Genomic DNA, 23,281 nt, shown 5'->3' on the forward strand with positions numbered 1-23,281 from the left:
ATGCCTCGCTGAAATGTCACCTGGGATGCGTTCCAGCCGCCCGTCCCTGCAACCTCTGCGACCCTAAATGGATAAGTGGTACAGAGAATGGATGGATAGATGAATGGGTGGATTTTTGGACATTTGTGTGTATTTTTGTGTCTTTACTTGACAATAAGATTACAGAAAAGGGAGGGGGATGTCGGTGGAATGACATGTAGGCCTGATAAAGGAGGACTGGACACAGTGTCCATAACCTCAGTTAGCCCCCCCGCCCGACCATATTCTTCAATATGACGTGTGGGCCCCGGTGTAGTCTACCTTTACTTTGATATTAAAAATAATCTCCACTAGATTCCATTGGGATCAACTCTTCAAATGAGGGTCTATGGTCTCCATTGGTCATTGTGAGAACCTCTGCACCACGTGGACCCTGATGCTGTCTGATCTGCATGTGTGCACACAAACATGATATATAGTGTTGATTTGGAGCTATCAGTGGAACCTTTATATCTTTTCACACAAAATGAAAGCTCATGTCAACTCCACTGTTTAGTTCTACTAAAGCTGGATGTGCTTGGATTATTTCAGTTAATTTACTGATGCGATGAGAGTAAGCTACCGTCTGTTACTGATGGAGAAAGATCATCTGAACCAAATCAAGGACTTTCCTTTGTCCACCTTCGTGTCCATCAGTGTTACAGCCTCTGCTGTCTGGTCTTGTTCCACCAGAGAGAGAGACCAAAGTTTTTCAGACAGTGAGATATTAAATAACCTAATGGACATTACTGAAATGTCTCAAACATTACATAATGTGATGAAGTCTTATGTTCGTGACAGCCTTAATGTGGCCAGATTGGATCTGACGTTCAGACGGAGGGATGGACAGATTAGTGAGTCTCTCTCTCTCTCTCTCTCTCGCTCTCGCTCTCCCTCTCTCTCTTTCTCTCTCTCTCCTCTGTTGCTGGGGGACAAGCGGCGGCAGTGGATCGGTGCGTCTCAGCGGTGGAACCGGGAGTTTTTTCCTTTTCCTTAGGTGCGCTCTCTTTACGCGCGGTCCTGGTCGCGAGGACTTGGGGTGCTGAACATGGGGTCACCATCATCTTCATCATCTTCCTCACCACCCTCATCCTCAGCATCTCCAGCGCAACTCTTTACTTTCTGCTCGGAGTCTCAGGATCACGAGAGGAGCGCACTCAAATAAAACTCCGTGGCTATTGTTATATTCTGTCCTCGATTTCCAGTCCGGGAAAGTTTCCTACTGGTAAAACTGTCATCGACCATTACGCGTGTGTGGAATGGAGATCCCAACTTTCCTGCTGCCGAGTCTGGCTCTGCTCTTTGTCGGAGGCGATATTTTCACCAGGTGAGATCAGCCTCGCTTTTCTTTACTTCTTGCAGGTATTCATTCGGTCGGAGTAAGTTCGGATATAACAATAAGTCAAAGTGTACTCAAAGATCAAGGAATCAGGATTATATGATGAGGAAAAGTATCCTCTTTATGTGGATGGTGTATTCTGTACATTATGCATTAGACAACACCCAGCATCACTATGGAGATCCAATCATCCATTTGAAAAATGAAAATAATAGATGTTGCTGCTGAAAATCACCTCCTACAATGTTACCTCATTTGCATTAAACCTAAAGCTTGTGCACAGTGAATTTACTTCAGTTTCACTCTGCACATATAAATATAGTTCTCCACACCCACAACCTGGAGTCTGTTCCCTGCTCTGCTCTGCCTCAGGGCACATGGATCTGATGACTCCATTTGCATAATGCATATGCATAAGGAGAGGTGATTTTAAAAAAAAAGTATTATTATTATTAATGGAGAACACTGGATGAGGTGAGTGGGTGTCTCTTCGTGTGGCAGGTAATGTCACCCACCTCCAGGCCTGGCACTTAGGGGTCAAATATCATTAAAACAGGCCTCCATTCATTTACAGTGAACACCAGCAGCTGCTTTTTTCTATATATGCTATAATATAGATTGTGCAGATGGACCTCTTCCTCCAGTCCTACACAGTTAGCCAAAATTAGTCTTTAACAATGATCCAATCATCTCCTACTGAGAACCTAAAGTGAGGTGAGATAATCAAATAGTGAAAACAGAGCTGCTTGATTTGCAAAAAGCCATTTAAAGTGTCATTTAAAGTGACTGTACAGCCCTGACGATTACACAGGTTTCTAACATACAAAGCAGTTGGATTAAACCAGATGGTGAGTTTTGAACTTAATAATTATCTTTTCAATAGAGGCCTATAGAACATTCAACTACCCGCAGTCAAAATGCCCTTGTGTTCTTATTCATGAGCTTTCACAGGCTTCCAGTTCTTGGGATAACTAGCATCAGCCGCTGAGCTGCATGTTTCCGCCGCAGCCCACGCACCTCCACTGAAAAGGTCAAAGGGTGAAGCTATTAAAGCGTTGGGTGAAATTTGGGCAAATCACTTCTCTATTGTCCCTCTTGGCTGTTTACCAGCAGAGGGAGTAATAGCTATTGTAATTGGATTTTCCTGCCTCTAGTCACTGCTGTTATTATTATTTTGTTCTCAGCACAATGCAGAATGTAGGCTTTTTCTTGCACCTCATTTAGTGTCAGCTCTTTCTTCTCTCTTTCTCTCTCTCTCCCTCTCACACACATAGTTTTCGCCCTTGTGGCTGAAAGTTGCAAACCGCTTCCTCTCCTCGCCCCATTCCCTTGTTCAGTGAAGAATTACTTAACTTTTCTCGTTAAGCTAAGTTGTGCCTTGCCACCTTTTGTGTGGTGTGAATTTCACAGCTTCTCTTTCCAGCTGAAGTGTCACGTACCCTTCATTTCACCAACGCAATCTGCAACATATTAATGGTAGAATTGGCCATACCGTCAACAGAAGCACAGAGGTGTAAATTACTGCAGCCTAGCAGATGACAGCAGGGCCTCAATCTGCATAGTGAGTGTTAATAATGATAATAATAATAATAATAATCATAATAATAATACGAAAATAATATGTTGTACACAGATTGGATTTGTTATGGGTACAAATCTTTCAGAACGCAAAGAATCTGATTGGTGATCTTAACTTCACTGCTTAAAGATTGATGAAATTTTTTGGCTTTATTATATTTGTTAACCAGTAGTTGTCATTTTCATCATGACAGACTTAAGCAATAAAGAGACTATTGATTAAAGACCAAAAAACTATTTCAAAATACATTACATCCTCAGCATAGCAGAGAAATGAGTATTACACTAGGGTTGAAAATAGTCCCCAGCAAATGCACTATTAAATGTTAGTTAGCTAGTGCCCAGCTGTTTAAGAGCGTGACGTAAACGTATTTAAACCAAATGACAATATATATCTGTCTTTTTGATACACACCAACATATAGAGTGAAACCATAGCTGTGTCCTTATTCAGAGGCCTCCTCTTTCAGAAGATGCCGATCTATGTGGGCTGTGTAGACCGTGAAGGCCAAACCGAAATGAGACGGTCTGGTCTACAGAGGATTTTTGTAATCTGCGTCACCAGCTTGTCCCGCTCTTACAGCTGTCGCCTAGCAACAGAGCTGCAGTTGAGAAAGTTTTAATGGCCCTTGGTTTTGATTTGTTGGTCGAATTCAAACCTTGATATTTAAAAGCGAAAGCATTGGATGTCTTGGCCTCATTGTTTGCTGGCACTATTATCTCTTTTTGTTACCAAAATGCAATGACTCCCGGGATAGGTTGGCCCAAGAAGGATCCATCCTTTGGAGCCTTCATCGTAAGATGGCCACATTTGGAGGACCCTTCAAAATTGGATAGCCTAGTTGTGACGCTGTGACGCTACCAGTCTTAAAATGCAGCTTCCAAAGGAGGCGGCACCTGAATTGGGACACAGCTTGTTGACCTATAGACTGTATATAAAGATGGATGTCATGTCTCCACCTTCTCTCACTATCTTGAAATTAAGCTAACATATCCTGGGTATGAATGCCGCCATCTTGTGAATTTGGAGCCAGAGTATGTGCAGTAGCGTGCAGGAGATAGAGCTGGGGTAGTAAGGTCAATATACACACTTGACCAATTGCGAATCAGTCTCAGCTGACCATTAAATAACAAATTAAAACCAAAAGTACCACAATCATGAACACTTGAACAAACATTAGAACAACCAAACTTGAAAAATGATTTTAAGTGTACCCGGGTGAATGCTTTCATTTGGCCACGCAGTGAGGTGATAGAAAGGCAAACTCCTCTACTGGCAAGGGGGGAAAGAGTCAACCACCTTTTTTACCCACTAAATAACCTGCATATACCTGCTAATATGGATATAAGGGGATATCAATGGTCAGGGAAGTAAAATGTGCACTTACAACATCTGTCACTGTGTTCGAAATTTAAACCATTATACATTTGTTTGTGAACAATGGCAGGAGGGCGTTGTTTAAAACGAATGCTGTGTCAGCTAGTTTCCAGGACAAGAGCACTGTCAGTTTCAGGGGCATCCATCCATCCATCCATCCATCCATCCATCCATCCATCTATCTATCTTTCCATACCACTTATCCTTTGAGGGTCGTGAGAGAGCTGGAGCCAATCCCAGCTGACATTGTGCAGGAGGTGGAGTACACCTTGGACAGGTCGCCAGCATATTGCAGTTCTTTCATGTAGAGACAAACAACCATTACCGTGGGAATTCTCTGCAAAATATAATAGAAAATATAGGTACAAAATATAAACCTATAATGTATAATCAGCTGTCGATAGAGGATGCATGTAGAGTGGGGTTAATCTGGTTTTGCATGGGAGCTGCAGTTAATGATGCAAACAATTCCATCATATCTGGATCGTCCACAGAAGAAAGAGAAACTCAGTTGAGGTGGGACTGACGTTGTGTTCTTACGAGGACACATGAGCGATGTCCTGAACAGGGTTTAGCAGGTTTTGCCAGCGAGATGTGATGCAGCAGGATTTAATCCACAACATTTCATGGTCTTTACGGTCTGTCACACTTGTCCTTACACCTGCATGCAGGTGACACACTTGTCTGGACTAATCCGTATGAGAGGCTGAGTCAGCAGATAAATCCCTTCTTCTGTCCTGAGAGTACATTGCCCAATAACACAGTGATCAGATCATGTTCCACTGGCTGCATGAGCGAGCTCTAACGCCTGACTCTCCTCGTGCTGGGGGGGGGGGGGGGGGGGGGGGGGGGGGGCGAGGTGGTGCAGGGACACTTTGGAGTTTCCTCTTAAAGCCTCCCACTCAGTTTAAGCTGACGCGCTACACAAACAGTGAAAAGAAACTGTTGAATATCACAGACATTTCCAAATTATCATGACTTGACTTTTAGTTTAATTTGGGCCATTATCACAGTTTAAGATGTGGAAATTGGCCATTTTGACAAAACCATTATTGTTAAACTGGATATTACTATTAAATGTGTATTTAATCTACATTTTTTTTGGTCTGCATTTCTCCATCACAGTTGCTAAAAAGATGGCTCAGACATTACAACTGAATACAATTATTTAAATTGGTATGAATAAGAATATATAAATATTATTTTCAACTGAAAATAATTGTGTTTGATGAGGCAGTGGTTAGCACTGTCGCCTCAGGTTCTAGTTTCAAACTCCTGGGTCTCTCTGTGTGGACTTTGTGTGTTCTCCCTGTGTCTGTGTGCGTTTCCTCCCACAGTCCAAACACATCATTTAATTAAATGATGAATTGGTTGTAAATAGATCACGTGTAGCCAGGGTCCAAATGTCTTCACTCACTGTGTGTGACCAACAGTTCGGAAAGGAAGAAGGAAAGCTGGCACCAACTGAAAAAATATTTAAATAATTTATTGATTCTAAGAATTATTATTAATTTATCATTTGACTGATGCAACCAAAATAATAGTAATAGTATCTTTTTTTTATTTCTATCTATTTGTATCTTGATTATATTCTATTTTTGATTGTATTACTAGGACAAGTCATTCCATTAAAGGATAGAGCGTCACTATTTACCACCAAACAAACAAAAAATCTACATAAACTAACATAACAGCTACAAGAGCTTTAATGTTCCATGAGACGAAATCATTCACTATATGACTCATAAAAACTGCAGTTCTTCATGTACTGTGAGCGTTAGTATTCTCTATGGTATCATACTCATATACTGTCACACTAGTATCCACTGTATCTGCTGAGTTTAGTGGAGTATAGGAGCCCAGTGTGTGTGACTCTCAAGCTGTCCATCCAGCTGTTCAACACCAAATGTCACCTTATTCAGATGTGTAGAAGTGTCTTCAGGCTCTTTAAAAACACAGACGAGAGTCACTGACCTGAACACGAGCCCTGCAGGACTTTCCTCTGCGATGAGGAGAAACCTGCTCCTCTCTAAAGCTTCTGTGCAGCATGATGGACCATCGTACTCCATCTTTGTATTGTTTGCATTTGGAGACACCCTCCTACAACCAGAGGATCAGATTTTCACACTGCTGAGGTTTTCTGGGGCAAGATACTACATGACACATTTACAAAGTAGTAAAAAGTTGGTACTGATTAAAAAACATTCAATGTGTACATATATGTGTATATATATATGTACACACTCATGGCACCTCAAGAAGGATCAATGTTTTTAAGTTGACAGGATGTGTCAACTGAAATGTGTTTCTCAGTCTTTTCTCAGCCTTAACGGTGCCGCTGGTAACACTGGAATAATGTTTTGTCTGTATTTGTGCATGTGCTCACGATTGCCTGAGCATGTTGCATGTGCGTGACTCATACTTTCGTGCTGACTGATGGACATTCAGTACCAGTAACATGCCAAGAGATGTAGCAATGTGCCAACAAAGGCAAAGACTGTTAGAAAGCAAACATGAACATGAGCAACGTAGGATTTTTTTTCATCTAAACATCATCTGAGCAGATTCTTAAAGAGGGTTTGCTGTATGTATATCTGGATGAAAGGAGGCACATGTTGGGTTTTGGTGTGAAACAGTGAATGTAAGCATTGTCTATTTACAAGAAACTTCAAAATATTTTATCAGAAGAAACGAATAATCCGGACGGATTCAGCAGCCACTTCTTATTCAGCTGCTATAATCAAATTAAAACTAAATATTAGATTTACATATTTTTTTCATTTTAATTATCTTAAAAGACTCAAGACAAAACATCCAGAGTTCCAAAGGCCACACGTAACCATTTAAAAAAGATAATTTTTCCTATCTCTTAGTCAGTTTTATTCTATTCTTATGCAGTAGGTTCTTTTCTTTCAACACCACACCCCATTTTCCATGTTGCTTAAATGAAAAGCACACGGCCGTGGGTTTAGTTGGAAAGAGATACATGTGTGCTTGCACCTACAAATCAAAAAACAGAAAAAAGATAAACAACAATTTATTTTCATGTCATTTTCCAGCGACTGGAAATAATTGAATTTATAAGTGAATTTTATCACCTCTGGGACTCCATATTAAAGTCTAATGTGAATGGAGTCAATAAAAAGAGATGAAAAACAACCCAGGTCCTTTATTATCACTGTGAGCTAATGCAGTGCAAACACCAGTACTTATTTATGTTTATAATGAATTGTCCAATTGGATTTGGATGAGACTGTGTTACGCTGATCATCTCATGCTGAAGCCAATAGACTAAAAGAAACGATGAATCACAGGTGGACAATCAGGGGATCGACACTGTGCTCATGTTTAGGTAACTAGCAGTGTCACCATATAAAAGTAATTAGGCTTGTCAGTGTTTGCAGCAGATTACAATCACAAGAAAGACGCCATGAATTTGAGCGAGGCCGCCACTATTTGTCTTTGCTCTCCTCCTTCTTCACTCCCCATCTGCTTAATGTTCGCTCAAACAGACGGTGCAGATCCAGGCCTCGGGAGAGATGTTTAATGAAAATTAAAATATAGGAGGAAGAGCTGCATCTGTAAACACACTCTCTCTGCTCTTTGTCATGCATGGAGTGGTGAGAAAATAGAGAGGCACCAATGTTTTGTGAATCTCCCCAGAGAGCAATCAAATTTTCAACCCCGTCCATTTCTTTTAACTGCGTAAATTTACTCACAGAGCTGCCTGAGAGCTGCATTTCTATTTAGTATTTTTTTGGGGCAACTCAAGTGAAGGCAGCATGAAGTAAAAACCCATTTTTCCTCAAACACCAATTTAAGTCAGGGGAAATCAATCTGCTCGGTGGAGAGCAGCATTTAATTAAAGCAATAATCTGTGACATATTAAATAAAAGCTCATTTTGCTCGTATTTAGGAATTATTGATTTTTTTTTAGATCAGAGTGGGAGAATTATTCAGTTGATAATAGCTTTATTGTTTACAACATTTGCAAAGCATTTCAGATCTAAACTCCTGCGGGGCACAGGAAGTGATGCTTCTGATCTGGGAAAGTGAACACACACTAAAGTCAAACAGGACAGGTCAGTGAAAGTATGAAAAATACTTCAACGTCATAGTGAACTCATTCATCTGATCACCATAGACAAGTGATGGTAAATTTTACATTAAATTACATTAAATATACTAATACAGTATAATTTGCATTTTAATTACCTTAAAAGACCAGAAAAATCATGAAATCCAAAAGCCACAAACTTATATTATATTAATATATATATATATTTTTTTATTTTTATTTTGTCAATTTCTCTTTACCCTATGCAGCTTCTGTTTTTCTAACAGCACTTTCCATTTTCCTTGTTGCTTTTCATTAGTAGGTGAAGGTTAACATTTGAAGAGACACAGTCCAACAACAAAGGTCAAAGATTGCAATCCTAATGAAAGTATAAAAAATACTTCACAGTCACAGTGAACCCATTAGTCTGATCACCATAGACACAGCATATTTCAGTACAATTAATATTAGATTACACTTAATAGACTAATACAGTAGGATTTGCCCTGAGCAGACACATACTTCCACACTATCTCGTCGCTCTGTGCGAGCCGGAATGTTTGACCTTGGTGTGTGAACGGATTTCTGGAAGGAAAAGCTCTTTATTTCCAATTTTAGAAACTGCCAATGAAGAGATACAGGAGTGAAGTGATTAATTAATTCACTCAGTGCCCCCATTAATTTCAGACATGACAGTGATTGCCAGACCTAAAAATACATCTGCCAGCACAGAATGGATCCACTCAGGAAACGTTAGACGTGTGTTTTGTTTAGAAAAGGATGTGTTTTTGTGGCTTCTTGTTGTTATGAAGGTCAGTTTTCTGTGTAGTGTGAGTGAGTGTAATGCTTCGCAATCTAGTAGGTTCGACTTTCCTCAAATGTCAGCCTCATTTCAAAGGTCAATGAATGGCTTTTTATTGTTGGTCAAAAGAAACACCTTCGATCAAGCCGCCATGTGGTCCTTGTCCGAGGCACAGCCACCACAGGCCTGTGTGACGCTGAATGTCACAGAAACCTTTAGTCTCATTTCATTTCTTTGTTGCACGTCAGTCGACACTGGAGGACAGTATTGCCTCGAAAATGTAAGTAGCACAGTGTAAAACATATCGGAAAGTAAGGGTTGATAAAGCTTCTGCCTTAATAGAATGACATCATATTACAGCATTGCTACACATGAAGGGGTGCAGCCGTGTTGACATTAACTATGTATCTGCATGCAGTCTGTTTACTACTCACTGTTTTAGAATGCAAAACTGCCACCTGGTGGAATCAGAGCTGCGCTGCTCTTCATTAATCCTACAACAAGACTGGATGTCAGTGTGGGCTGTGGGACCTCCAGCAGTCCCTGAGGGCTGCAGGGGGCCTCAAGGGAGCCCCCTTTAAACCAGAAAATACCTTTGATCTCACTTTACTTCTCCCCTTGTGAGAGGTTTGCATAAATGGAAGAAACCTAAGTGCTGTGTAAATGACTATGACACTCTCCCAAACCAGAGACAGTGATGTAAAAATGTGCTAACTTGTTCAGACTGGAAGTAGCCGTGTAATGAGAAACTATTTTAAGTCAAAGGAAAAGGTTTTGAGGCTCGTGGACTCGAGCGCAGCAGGATGCTCAGTCTGAAGCCACAGCACTAGATTCAAATCTGCTGTCAGCTTCCTCATGGAGACACAACTGAAGAGAAAAATGACAACTAGGCTTTAACTGATGTGGCGCTTGCAGGATATTATAGGCAGAGATATTTGAAAGGAAATAGCGGGTGGCTGTTTTTTTTTTGAGCTGAGGTTCAGTATCTTTGATCGTTTTCATGCAAAAATATCGAGAAAGAATATTCATACACGCTGCTAATTCATTACAATAGTTTTCGTCTGTTAATATTTTAGTGCACACCAGCGCTGACATAAAGTAAAACATGAAAACAGAGGGTATGAATAAATAATGGCATGCTTTCTTGAAGCACATAAATTATACACATTTATTTTTTTATCTGTTTTAAGTTAAGAGACTGTGATTTCAAAATGCAGTAATCATGAATTCAAAAGGCATATATGCATAGTTTCATATTGCTATTGTGTATGAAATGATCAACAATAGAAGTTTTTTGTGTCAATAAATGATCAAATAAACTTTAATCTTTTACTTCATAAGAAACCAGTTGACCCATCCTGGTTCTTCAAAACAGATTTCCCTCAAATGATAAGTTGCAGAAATCTAAAGTTTTCCATTCAATCAAAGTGTGATATGAAGGAAGTTGATCAAAGTAATGAGAATCATCACTCACCTTGTTTTTCCTCTCAACTCTTTGCAGCATTTTAGTTTCTTTCAGCGTATTGTTTAGGTTTTTGGGCTCTGCAACCTCTCACCAACCTCATTCTCAGGCCAGCAGCAGGCAGCTGCTCTCTGTGAAGAAGCTCTCTTATCCTGCAGACAAATGAAATTAGTGATAGCTGGTGAGCTTAGTGGAGCATTGAGCCAGAGATATTTCTTAGCTGCAGCTGGTGGAGACTAAACAGAGCTATATCACAGGGTTAATATTGGGTTAGTATTTAATTTACAAAGCTCCAAAAAAAGTCCAGTGTGGTCAGAAAGGTTTGAGTTGAACCAGTATTATTCTACTAATGTCTCTTTTTAAATCTTTGTATGTTACTGACTGTATCTGAGTCTCTGGCAGGTTTTCCTGTGGACACATGGTGCAGCTGGACGACCCACTGAAGGCTCCTGTGTTTGCTGTTTGTCTCCTCTAGGGCCATGCTGAGTGACATTGGGGACTATGTAGGTACAGACATTCAAATATCCTGGTTACCTAATCTGGATGAATTAATGAAGGGCTATGCCAGAAATTTTCGCCCTGGGATAGGAGGTGAGTATGAGATCTACTGCTCGTGGCGTTGGGTTGCACTTCACCCCCTCACATTTACAGCCATCCTTAGCATGTTTTCATGTGCAGCATTAGAACAAATCTGAATTTAGATCTGCTTTGACTCCTCAGTAAAATGTTATAGACACAAAAAGAGCTTTGCTGAAGGGATTATTGAGGACGATGCCCTTCAAGGACAAGATGGGTGGTGCAAACAATGGGCACAGCTCTGGAGACTTTGCTAAGAATGGCTGCAAGATGTGAAACATCCAATGACCACAGTGATAGATTTCTCTATCTCACAGCTTAACTCAGCTGAGCAAAAGGTGAAAATGTGGAACAGGAGCGCCGCTATCAAAGCACACACCGCCGTGTGCACCATACGTCTTCAGCGATTATCATAACGCACCATCGTGTGGTCACTACATCCTTATTGATGTACCATCGTAATGTGGAAATGAAAACAAAAGGGCTGTTATGACCATTGGGGAATCATGTCTGGTATTTGGGTTAATTCCCTGCATTCAACTCATATCTCATGGCCATTTAATGTGGAGTCATGTTTGTGTCATAAAACATTAAATAAATATGAAACTTACACCATTTAAAAAAAAAAGCTGATTCATTTGCAAATTAAATAACATTCACAAACAACTGTCACTGACAAATGATGTTTGGAACAATCCAGAGGGGTTTTCCATTGGAGAGGATACAAAGTGCATATGCAAATAAAATATTTAGTCTTTCACAGATATGATATGATATCCATACAATTCACATCCATGAAATATGATATTGTCTTTTCCCCCAAACCTTCCAATGAAGAGTGTTTTCAGTTGTACAGCATTAAAACTTAAAGATTTATTTTAAAGAAGTAATACACCTACTGTGAAAATGTATGATTCGTTTGTGCTTTCCTCACTACAACCTAAGAAAGCTCAAGCACACGACTACATCTTTTTAACTCTTTTGACTAAAATATATCAATAGGTGTTATCAACAAAATGAATAAATATTTTTTTGTGAATGTTATTTGCAAATGCATTGATTCTGCATTTAAATAACACAAAAGACAACTGTGAATCCGACTGTGTTTGTGTAATTTACGTTGCATTAAAGTTTTATGAAACAAAATCAACACCTCATTTACATTGCAGACTTTTCCATTCAGTATTGTATAACAAATGAATAATGGATCTGGACACCTCTACTGGAGGATTAGTGGCATCAGGCGACTGATGATGCTCATCTAAACTCTCTCCTGCTGACCTTGGAATACAGTTAACCTTCCTCTTTAAATCACCTCACACTATACATCCAAAGGTATATGGTGAATAGAATATCATAGCAAGAATGGTTATGGGAAGGTGTTAAATGTTGGGGAGTGGTAATGTATGATTCCTCAATGTTCAGTATAAATAGCCTTTCTGTCTGTTCTGCATCAGCGAGCTCCCCTGTGGTTTCTGCCCTTGAGCATCCGATCACAGAGGCACACTCCATGCTAATCATATGGCAAACCGATGGGTGCAAACGCTAGTGTGTGTGTGTGTGTGTGTGCGTGAGAGTGTGTGTGTGTGTGAGTGTTGGCAGAAGCTCACTCTGTGCGAGTCCATGAAAGCCCAGTTGTGTTTGTGAAAGCCCTCAGTGTGATGTGCCACTTAGCATGGTTAAACTGGGTAATGCTTAATCTCTATGCACTGTAGGGGTGTTTGAGACGTGGGAGAGTGGTGGGCGGGAGGGAAAACAGATGGGTGGTGGAGTGAGGGTGGGAGGGACTGATGGACCCAGAGATGGTCTGTCTGTCCGTGTGTGTGTGTGTGTGTTTGAGACAGGCAGGGGGCAGGTTCGCCTTCTTTTCTCACTTCTCCCCCCGCAGGTCCCCCCGTGAACGTGGCCATGGCCATTGAGGTGGCCAGCATCGACCACATCTCTGAAGCCAACATGGTAACTTTTCTTCTTCCTCGTTCAGTGAGATTCTCTATCGTGACTCAACATCTCTTATGATCAAAGATTTGCTATTTGCATAATCCTGATTCATCCCACTTGAGGGTTTGTAAGTGCTCAGTGTGAACATGTGTGACGCTTTGGCTGACTTGTTGGATAATTTGATACTTTCATGGATTTTGCACAGTATGAACCAAATCTAGTGGGTGATCATGTGGTTTTGACTTTATTCTAAATAAATCTTTTCAAAAACTTAAATTAAAGTAATAAACTTTATTTGTATTAGCACCTTTAAAAACACAGCTACAATGTGCTTTACAGGTTAAAACTGGAGGCAAAAAATAGGAAACAGTTAAAAAAAAGCAAAGCAATTTGAAGAAGGCACAGCATAAGAGCACAAATATATAAAACATGTTGCAGATGAGACAGACAAAGAATAAAATGAAACATTATACAATTATTGAAATAGATGGTAAGGTCAGAACTAGGAGAAAGTCCTCTATTCTAATTAATTCAAATAAATATTATATGTAAATAATCAATTGGATGAATCAAATTCGGGCCTAGATTTCCTCCAAATTACAATTATAATTTTTTTTAAAAAGCCCAAGAGATCCTGATTTTTCTGGGTCAAGTTTCAAAAATACACTTTCCGTAATGCAACGGTTTTAGTCAGAGTCTATGGTCAGAGTTGACCAAATTCCTCCAGAGTCATGAAATATCTACACCTGGAATTAAAAAGCATATTTGGTAAATGGTTAGCAATCAGAAAGTGTTGGACTACACGAGAGTACAGGTGTAAATGTACCCAAGATGCATTGACGACGGACCGTAACAAGCCAAACCACCTGGTCATGTGTTCAGTACACAAGCAAACAAGCAAACACAGCAATGCAGCTTGATGGACTTGTTCTATTCTTATTCTCCTCTGCAAACGAGAGGAGGATGTAGTGTGAGCTGGACAGAGCGAGGAAATTCCTATTAGATTTAATTGTGCACACTGGAAGCAAATATTAATACCAGGTGTAAATGCAATCATGTTAAAATCACAACTAAACACAGGCTGAATACAAAATATATTTTAAATCCAGGTGTAAATGGAGTCAAAGACATTATTTAAATCTTTTCACGGGCTAAGAAGTTCTCCTTGTGATGAATAAACTCACCTTTATTTGTTAAATTGGGGGATTTTTTAAGGTTTATATTTATTTGGTTTTATTGTGACTGAGGTTTGAGTCTTGATTAAACCACAAATTTGCCCAAAGCTTGTTTTACAATGTGCATGATTCAGCATTTTTGTAATTTTTGTGTTGTGTGTGTGCGTGTTGTACCTGGCAGGAATACACCATGACAGTGTTCCTGCGGCAGAGCTGGCACGATGACCGCCTGTCCTACAATCACACCAACAAGACGCTGGGGTTGGACAGTCGCTTCGTGGACAAGCTGTGGCTTCCCGACACCTTCATCGTCAACGCCAAATCTGCCTGGTTCCACGACGTGACTGTGGAGAACAAGCTGATCCGTCTGCAGCCCAACGGAGTGATTCTATACAGCAGCCGGTATGAGCAAACCAGACACATTTACACCGACAACACAACCAGTGAGGCTCTTTAGCTCTAGCTGGGTGATATGAGGTTGACAATTTTCTTCTATGAGCAACTTCTTCACTGGATATTTTAAAATGCCATGATCTGAGAGTAAACGTTTCTCTGTGGTAACTTCTTATGCACATTCTGTGATGTGGTCAGATGTGCTTGTGGTGAAGGTTAAGATAAAGTGAATAAAGGTGAGTTATACAGAAGTTAATTACAAGAATAGTCAATCAGGGATTTTTAATAGTGGGCCATGAAATTTGATTAAAAAAAAGGTTTTATAATCTGGTACGTTTTCAGATAATTTCATTCAGTCTATATTTAGTCTGTATAAAAATCTTCTTCCCACTATTCAGTAAATTAGCTAGAATATACCAGATAGAAACGCTGCCTTCTGCAGCCAATGACCTCATCTGGAGCCTGAGCCTGCACTGTAGTGATCAGGGGATGGAGCCACTAAATCAGTTTCCTGTTGATACACACAGTCGACCAATGACGAGTTGGTCTCAGCTGTCAATCATGACATTTCTGCATCAAATAGCTTACTAAAAAACAACTTATTAAAAATAATTTGAAAAGAAGTTGAACCTTGCTCCATATCTGCTGTAGAATTCACTTTTTTTCTGATAAGTTTACTGTTTAACTGCGGGATGATAAGATGTCATTGTTGTGTTTATAGCTTTTGGGCAATCATGTTCCTGAGGGAGACTTTGAATTTGAATTTGTTTCCAGAATCACTTCGACAGTGGCGTGTGACATGGACCTGACCAAGTACCCCATGGATGAACAGGAGTGTATGCTGGACCTGGAAAGCTGTACGTTTAGGATTTACCCCACCTTGTTTTCTTGATTTACTGCTGGAATGTTTTGATGTCTTAGTACAGTGATCCATTAAAGGTCACAGTGCTACAGGCTCCTTCCATTCCTCAGTGTGAGAATAAAACTGTTGTTTCACTCCAGACGGTTACTCCTCAGAGGACATTGTGTACCACTGGTCGGAGAGTCAGAAACACATCCATGGCCTGGACAAACTGGAGCTCTCCCAGTTCACCATCACAGACTATCGCTTTGTCACTGAGATGATGAACTTCAAATCTGGTGAGCAATTGTTTCCCAGTTTTTCCTCAGTTGTCACAGTTAGACTCAGGACAAGCCCCTTGCATGTTTTCAGACACAGCTCCAGTGAATCTATTTGTGGCTGCTTTTATTTGGATCAAAGAGTCATAACATGTAAATACACATAACTTCATGTCCGTCTATTGTAAGAGCACAAGTCATGTAACTTTGTGGAGCCTTAACATTTCTTAAGACCACAGAAGCGGTGGCAGTTTAAAGCGTAATGAAGCATGATATTTACTTGATTATACACAAAACTATTGTTAAATATTCTTCTGTGTTCCATGTTTCCATGTGTTTTGTGTAATTAACATTATTTAAGGATGCATAAAGTCAAACACAGTCCATCCCTAGTGTGGTTTCTGATGAGCAGATTATGCTGAAACTCACACACACACACACACACACACACACACACACACACACACACACACACACACACACACACACACACACACACACACACACAGACACACACGCACCTGCACAGACTCTTCTTCACTGAGGTCACATTTGAAGTTGGGTGTGAGTTAGACAGGGAGCTGGTCCAGTCGGTGTTGAACTTGAGATACAGTAGGTTGGCAAACTTTGGCTGCAGCCCTCATGACAACTTTGCTGCTGCGGCAGCATTATTACTGTTGGATCTGAAAACTTTCAGTATGGTCCTTTTTGTCCAAAGTACAAGTGGACAAATGCAGACACTGCACAGGCAGGACTGTGAGCCAAACTTAATTTAAAACTCTGTTTCTGTGTGTGCAGTGCACACCTAGCTCCAAATGGCATCCATGCAAGCTCTTCAATTCAGACCACGCCAAAGCAACAACAAATAGCGTGCAGCTCAGGAAGCAATTTTCTGTCAGAAAGTGACCGAGTCTGAGAGAAAATTAACTGAGCATGACCCAAACCTGACCAGCATCCTGTGTTTGTGTCTGAATCTGACCATAGCCTAATTCTTCCCACTGTTACAGGCATGTGGATTGTAAAAATCAAATAGAAAGCCCAGCCAACATGATTAAACCGGACCCAGACCCAAAAATGATTTCTCAAAATGTTCTCTAATCCCAACGAATGCCACCTGTGTTTTTACAGCAGCAGGTGAGCGGCCATATTTTACTGCGAGCACCTTGAAGACATGCTAAAAAATAAGTGAGGCCTGTGATATATATTTTTGATTTACTTCTGTGAATAAATTATATTACTTGTAACAGCAGTGTTGTGGTTTATCTTTTAAGTAAACTAGTTCTTAATTTGAAAAATTTATAAAAAAGAAGCTATGAATCTGCTATGACTTCTCTCCTCTTCTGTTTTTGAATATCCATGTATCAATAATTTGGACGATAGGCACAGCACACTGAAGTTGTCCAGCCGCGGTCAGAGGGATCCACACTCAGCTGACGCACAGACATGTCTCATGTTTTGATCACCATTTTAATCAGAGCACGCCATAGTGCAAAACATTTATTATTAACATTATTATTAAGAGTTTTTGCACCCCATGGAACTGGGCCTGTATTTATTCTGTGTTTTTTGCATTTGTATGCATTTTTGGACTTGGCTTGAAAACCTCTGCAGATTCTCTCTGAGGCAAAACTTTTTTTCTTTTGTTTTATTTTTTTTAACTTCAGGCACTTCTGTGGTTATATCTGATGCATAGAGGGAATGGATGAAGCCAGGCTTGCTGCTGAGCCAGGCAGGAGGTTTATGAGATGATAGGAGTTGCTGCTGGGAAGATGCAGCCTGCAACATTACTTTATGTCTTACATCAGGAGGTTTTGCCACTAGGGGCACAAGTGAGCAGACAGACATTATGTCTGTGAGAGAACGATGAGATATTTACCTATTGTGAAAATAGCTTTCTCACGGAGTCTGTTTTCTTTTTCCAGCGGGACGATTTCCGAGGCTAAGTCTTCGCTTTGAGCTGAGACGTAATCGAGGCGTCTACATCATCCAGTCATACATGCCTTCCATATTACTGGTTGCCATGTCTTGGGTATCCTTCTGGATCAGCCAATCAGCAGTCCCTGCCCGTGTATCCTTAGGTTTGTACGAGTGTGATGAAGTCTGTTTAAACTTTTTTTTATCTGTGTCATTGTGTCTTAATGTGGTGAGGTAAGTGCAGCTTGCTAATCTGCAGGATGTTGGTGACAAATATGCTATAATTACAGACTTCCCTATTGGGGGTACAAGTGAATTCCTCATCATATGAGGAGTGTCATCATTTCAAAATGCTGTAGATGAAAATGCTATCATGGTGCTAAGCAGGTGTAAATATATACCATGTTTGCAATTTTAGTTTAGCATGGTAGCATTTGGAATTCCATAGACTGAATATATAGATGGACTCTGTGTCTCCACTATCCAGAAATGATGTTAAAATATTCCAGGTAAGAACGTGACATCTTGCACGTTTAGAGCCAGAGTCTCTTTAATCTGGATCATGTCCCATACATCAATATAGAGGCGGGACTTACAATGCATTAAAACTTTATCAATCCCAAAGGCAATTTGGTTCAGAGAAATTAAAAGAAAAAACAAAACAGATACATGCACTGATAAACATGCACGATACAATAAAACAGCCCATTTACGAATTATGGAATTTATGAGCTGTACTGCAGCCTGTCATCAGGTGAAAGAGACAATTTGGCTTCACTTTTGGGCGCTGTCATGTCATTCATCTTTATTTACAGTCTATGTGCAGTTAGGAAAAAGCAAAGCTTAAATGATGGGAATGTCAATAGTTCTGCAAACATAAAGCAGATTTTAACTATTCACTCTGAGCCAAATTTTATGGCAGTTCATCCATCAGTTTTTCACACGTTTCACTGAAAACCTGAACTTCATGGTGCTGCTGGAGGAAACATCAGGGGATCACGTAAGGTTCTTCTTTCAGGAACCAGTTAAAGTCTGCACAGAATTATTGGCCAATCCACACAGTCGATATTGAAATGTTTACAAGGTAAATCTTTTAAAATGCTGCCGGTGATAATCCTGGAAATCCACCCAATGGATATTGCAGTTTGGACCATAGTGGCTGACATTGCCATCCACAAAACCGTACCACTAACACACAAAAACCTAATCTGTATGTTTGTACTTCCCCTCTTTCTGCAGGGATCACAACTGTTCTCACCATGACCACCCTGATGGTGAGCGCCCGCTCCTCCCTGCCGCGAGCATCAGCCATCAAGGCGTTGGATGTCTACTTCTGGATCTGTTACGTGTTTGTGTTTGCGGCGCTCATAGAGTACGCCTTTGCTCACTACAACGCTGACTACCGACTCAAGGAGAAGGCCAAGGTGAAAGCCAACAAGCTCAGCTCTGAGGTGAGGACATCATTCCCATCATGTTCTTCCATCAGCAGATAACTATGCGTGGCTGCAGGGGCTGTTATGAGTAATGAGTGTGCCTCTCAAACACAGACCTGGTCTGCACTTCCAGCACCACTGCTGACAAGCATCCATCCCACTGACCTTCAACAAAACAATTCATTTCTGTAGAGCATGATGGGAAAATTTGCCCACAGGGAATAATAGTGATTGTCCTCATACTGTCTGTTTCCTTTGTTTTAGATGCTCATCTTACTGAAGCTAACTTTAGAATACGATCTGCCGTGATTGTATTTTTCTTAAATAAAGAAATATCAAAGAAAAACTGAGGAGATTCTCAAAACACAAGAAAAATATGGCCAAAGACAAGAAAGAATGAGTAAAATGGGTGAAATTGAATATTAATGTTAAATGTGAAGGGAGACACGTTGCAGTATTGATGTGAGTAAAACTGCAGTGACCGTAAAATCGTATTAAAATTCCTGTAAAATCTCAAGCTATAATAAACCATAGTTTTTCTTTAATTATCTGGACTGAACTCGAGGAATTCAAAATCTCTATTTTTTTTAGAAGTGGCTTTTTTTATGTAGTTCTGTATATTAATGTTTCATTATCAAAATATCTTATGATAAGTGTTGAGGGGAAAAAAAGTAAAAAGGGTGTATTTAATAAGAAATTAGAATAAGAAAGGGAATTCTAACATTATGAAAATCAAGTCAAAATTGTAATATTACAAGAATAAAGTTGTTTTTTAATTACAAAAAGTAATATTCTGAGAATACTGATGAAGAATAAAAATGTTTTAGGTGATAAGCAGCAAGGAGAACTCATGCTTACTGGAGTTCCACTCCTGGATCCCACATCTTAAACTAATCTCATTGTCTCTCGAGAAATCAGGAGTTTCACACAGATGTAACCAACGATAACCCTGCAGTCGACCATTACCAAACATTTCCTCCTCCTCAGAAAGTCACCTGATTAAAAACAAAAGCCAAAAAATGTATATTATGACTTTATTCTTGTAAAATCTTGTCTTATTATGACTGAACATTTTAGATTTGTTTTCCTTTCAAGTGACTCCAAATAAAACCTGTAAATTTGAGGGATATCAGATTCAAAATGTTTTTGAAATTTTATCATTTATCTGTACTTTACACATCTAGTCCACTAGAAGGCAGGTGGGCTAACTGTCACTTTTGCGTGTTATATTGTAAAAATAGAATTCTAAACTCCACCAGGTAACGCCTCAGAGAACACTTACCAGCTCTTCTCTCTGTCTCCCCACAGTCCATTGTAAAGAACGGCAAACAGGCCATGGTTCTGTTTTCCCTGTCGGTAACTGGCATGAACCAGGGTGTGATGATTTCAAGCCGTCAAGGTCGGACCCAGCGCTCAAGCAGCGAAATCCCTGGGGAGGGCGGCACAGAGGAGGCCGAGCCAAGGAGGAGACGGTCCAAGCAGCCGGAGGAGAGCGAGGAGGAGAAGAAGTGCTGCTCCAAGTGCGTCTGCAAGCCCATCGATGCCGACACCATCGACATCTACGCCAGGGCCGTGTTCCCTTTCACTTTCGCCGTGGTGAATGTGATCTACTGGGTGGCATACACCATGTGAGGAGCAGGCAGCAGGCCTGTGCGAGTGGCTGCCGTCCAAAGGCTGTATATAAGAACCTGCTGGAGCTGTGCCACTTCAGTGCTGTCGGACTGGTGCAGCTGAAATATACTGCAGGCCTCAGTGGGAAAAAAAACCTCAGAAGAAATGAGGTGTTACAACCTGTGAATGTGTGGTAATTAATGGAAGTAGTGACGAGTTAACAGATCTTCACATCTTTAAATACAAATGCAGAACTGTTACACGAAGGAAAAGGACGAGGTGTTGGAGATTCACGCGCTCAGTGACTGCAACAATCCAGATTTCCACATCATCCTGTTATATGAACTCTCTCAACACTGGACTTTAGAGCAAACCATCCTGCTTGAACGCCCTGCAGCACCGACCACACGCTCACATCTCTAAGCATACGTTAGCTGAACTAACTCGAAGCCACAATCTGGAGTGAACCGCCTGTTATCTCGAAAAAAAAGCAGAAGTGCCGCCCAAACACGAGGATAACACGATGAGGTGTACTACTACTATTCTGCATGGCTGATAACTCCCTCACCCTCGTCCCTGGACATCACCACCCCGCCCTTCTCTTTACTTCTTTCTTCTTTGGTCCTCCACCCAGTTTTTTTTTCAATTCATCTTTTGTTTAGGACACAGTCTGGAGTGTCTTTATCTCCTGCTGCCAGTTCTGCCTGTTTCCCCACAATTAAAGGACCTTCTCCACTACCTATGTGTGTGTGTGGCTTTCCTGGCTTCTAATGGCCACTTTAATCTGAAACCTTGTTTGGTGTATTTAGTAATAAAAATGCTAAATCATTTAGCAAAAACAAAAATATTAGCTGTAGTGAATATGAGTTCAACACGTAGGCTGAAAAAAAGGCTCTAATTTGAGGGATTATTAATAATTGACTTGCATGTTCAGCCAACGGTGGCCAAGAATTGTGCTCTATTAATAATTTCACACTCTTGTCTGTCGTCTGAACTGAGAAATAGATTTTGGGAAACTGAGGGACAAGAAAGCACTACTGCTTCTGTCACATTTTTTCTTATTAGAGTCAGCATCACTGTATTATCACTTTGCTCTCAGGTCTTTTATTACATCAGTTTAATTTGATCTTTAGATAATGTTTAAGTCGTCAGTGGGTCACCAACATTAGGATGAATTCTCTGGGGACCATGAATATCCACTATAAATGATTATTTATGATTTCATTTTTTAAAATGTATTAATTTAAATAAACCTATCTCAAATGATCAATATTAGTACATGTCTCTAAACTAATGACAACATTTAGATCGGACAAATGTGAAAAAATCTAGAATTATATGTTTAGATATGAATTAATGAATGTACAGTGGTAAGGTTATGGTAAAAGGTCTTGCATGTAAGTTGTTCTATTTGATCTGGATCTTTCTGCGGTGAAGAAAGGTTTGCTATGCCTGTCACTGGTCTGCTCCAATGGGTCATACAGATAGACTGTATATAAACTGTAATGATGCATCTTCACTTCTTCTCACCATCCAGAAATGAAAACCAAAAACATCCCAGATATGAACGCTGCCATCTTGCACATTTGGAGTCTGCACCTGCACAGTAGCGATTGGGGGATGGATGTTTTGACGTTTCACCCCTTTTTATAGAATCATATTACTAATCAAAACATAACAGAAACATTTACACCAGTGTGATAAGAACTAACTAAAATTAAAGAAACCATCTGTGACCACAGGACAAATAATGAGAGAAGAAAACACATATGTTTCTCTATGTTCTCTAGATGTGTAAACTGCTCGTTCATTCACATGTTTAGAGGCCAAATAAATCTGATCGTACAGGCCTCACTGACAGGCAGTAAAAAAAACATCAGAAGAGCATGCTGGGACAACGTCATGGCTCCACTGATTATTTCCTGACCAACGTTTAGGATTTACACACTGACTAAATAATAAAAAACCTCTTTTTACTCCTCCGTCTTTGATTCACTCTAGTGGTTTAGTGGATTGATAGACTTGGCATTCGTGGGCAGCATTGACCCGCACGGCGTCCTCATTCTGATGCAACAGCAGTCACATACCAACCCGCTGTAGTGATTGCTCAGGGGGCCGTCAGCATCCCCTCTCCCCTCCTGCTGCTCCATGTTTATATGTGTGTGTGGCGGCCATGGAGAGTGAGACCGTTATCAGGGCCGGCAGTGCAGGGCCGGAGCAGGCATGGGTGGGAGCGGGCCAGGGCTGGGTGCTTTTCGAACAGGGAGCGCGACGGACCAGCTTCTCCCAGGGAGATAACTTTGTTCTGGGCCAGGAGAGGTGACATCATGACGGATGGCGATGAAGATGTGGGCGCAAGGGGGGGCAGGAAGCGTTATCTCCTACAGTGGCACCGAAGGGACGGAGACACACACAGATACACTTTGTGGAACGCACTAACGCTTACTGATAGTCTACTCCAGTGGAGTTGAACAACAGTCACTCACCCA

At 40.6% G+C, this 23,281-nt stretch overlaps 1 protein-coding gene across 4 annotated transcripts; it reads left to right on the plus strand.

Moving 5' to 3' along the window:
* The first annotated feature begins 939 nt into the window (after positions 1-939).
* gabrd (gamma-aminobutyric acid type A receptor subunit delta) lies at positions 940-21,530 on the plus strand. Of its 4 annotated transcripts, none has more exons than XM_020088719.2 (9): positions 940-1,345; positions 11,109-11,140; positions 13,098-13,165; positions 14,504-14,724; positions 15,490-15,572; positions 15,718-15,855; positions 17,757-17,912; positions 18,988-19,199; positions 20,490-21,530. In XM_020088719.2, the coding sequence occupies exons 1-9, from the start codon at positions 1,278-1,280 to the stop codon at positions 20,811-20,813; spliced, it is 1,302 nt and encodes a 433-aa protein (XP_019944278.1). In that variant the 5' UTR covers positions 940-1,277; the 3' UTR covers positions 20,814-21,530. The 4 variants fall into 4 exon arrangements, with proteins under 4 accessions (XP_019944278.1, XP_019944277.1, XP_069383268.1 ...); XM_020088718.2 differs by having other exon boundaries at positions 1,139-1,345; positions 11,109-11,224; positions 20,490-20,962; XM_069527167.1 differs by having other exon boundaries at positions 1,212-1,345; positions 11,036-11,224; positions 20,490-20,962.
* Positions 21,531-23,281: the final 1,751 nt, after the last annotated feature.

The sequence above is a fragment of the Paralichthys olivaceus genome, chromosome 6 (genome assembly GCF_024713975.1).
Source record: "Paralichthys olivaceus isolate ysfri-2021 chromosome 6, ASM2471397v2, whole genome shotgun sequence".
Lineage (NCBI taxonomy): Eukaryota > Metazoa > Chordata > Actinopteri > Pleuronectiformes > Paralichthyidae > Paralichthys > Paralichthys olivaceus.

What these genes read in the sequence shown, in the direction of transcription:
- gabrd (XM_020088718.2), top strand. Translation starts at nt 1,278, where the DNA reads ATGGAGATCCCAACTTTCCTGCTGCCGAGTCTGGCTCTGCTCTTTGTC. An exon ending in CCCTGCCCGTGTATCCTTAG is followed by an intron (nt 17,913 to 18,987) that starts GTTTGTACGAGT and finishes CTCTTTCTGCAG; the next exon opens with GGATCACAACTGTTCTCACC. An exon ending in CCAACAAGCTCAGCTCTGAG is followed by an intron (nt 19,200 to 20,489) that starts GTGAGGACATCA and finishes GTCTCCCCACAG; the next exon opens with TCCATTGTAAAGAACGGCAA.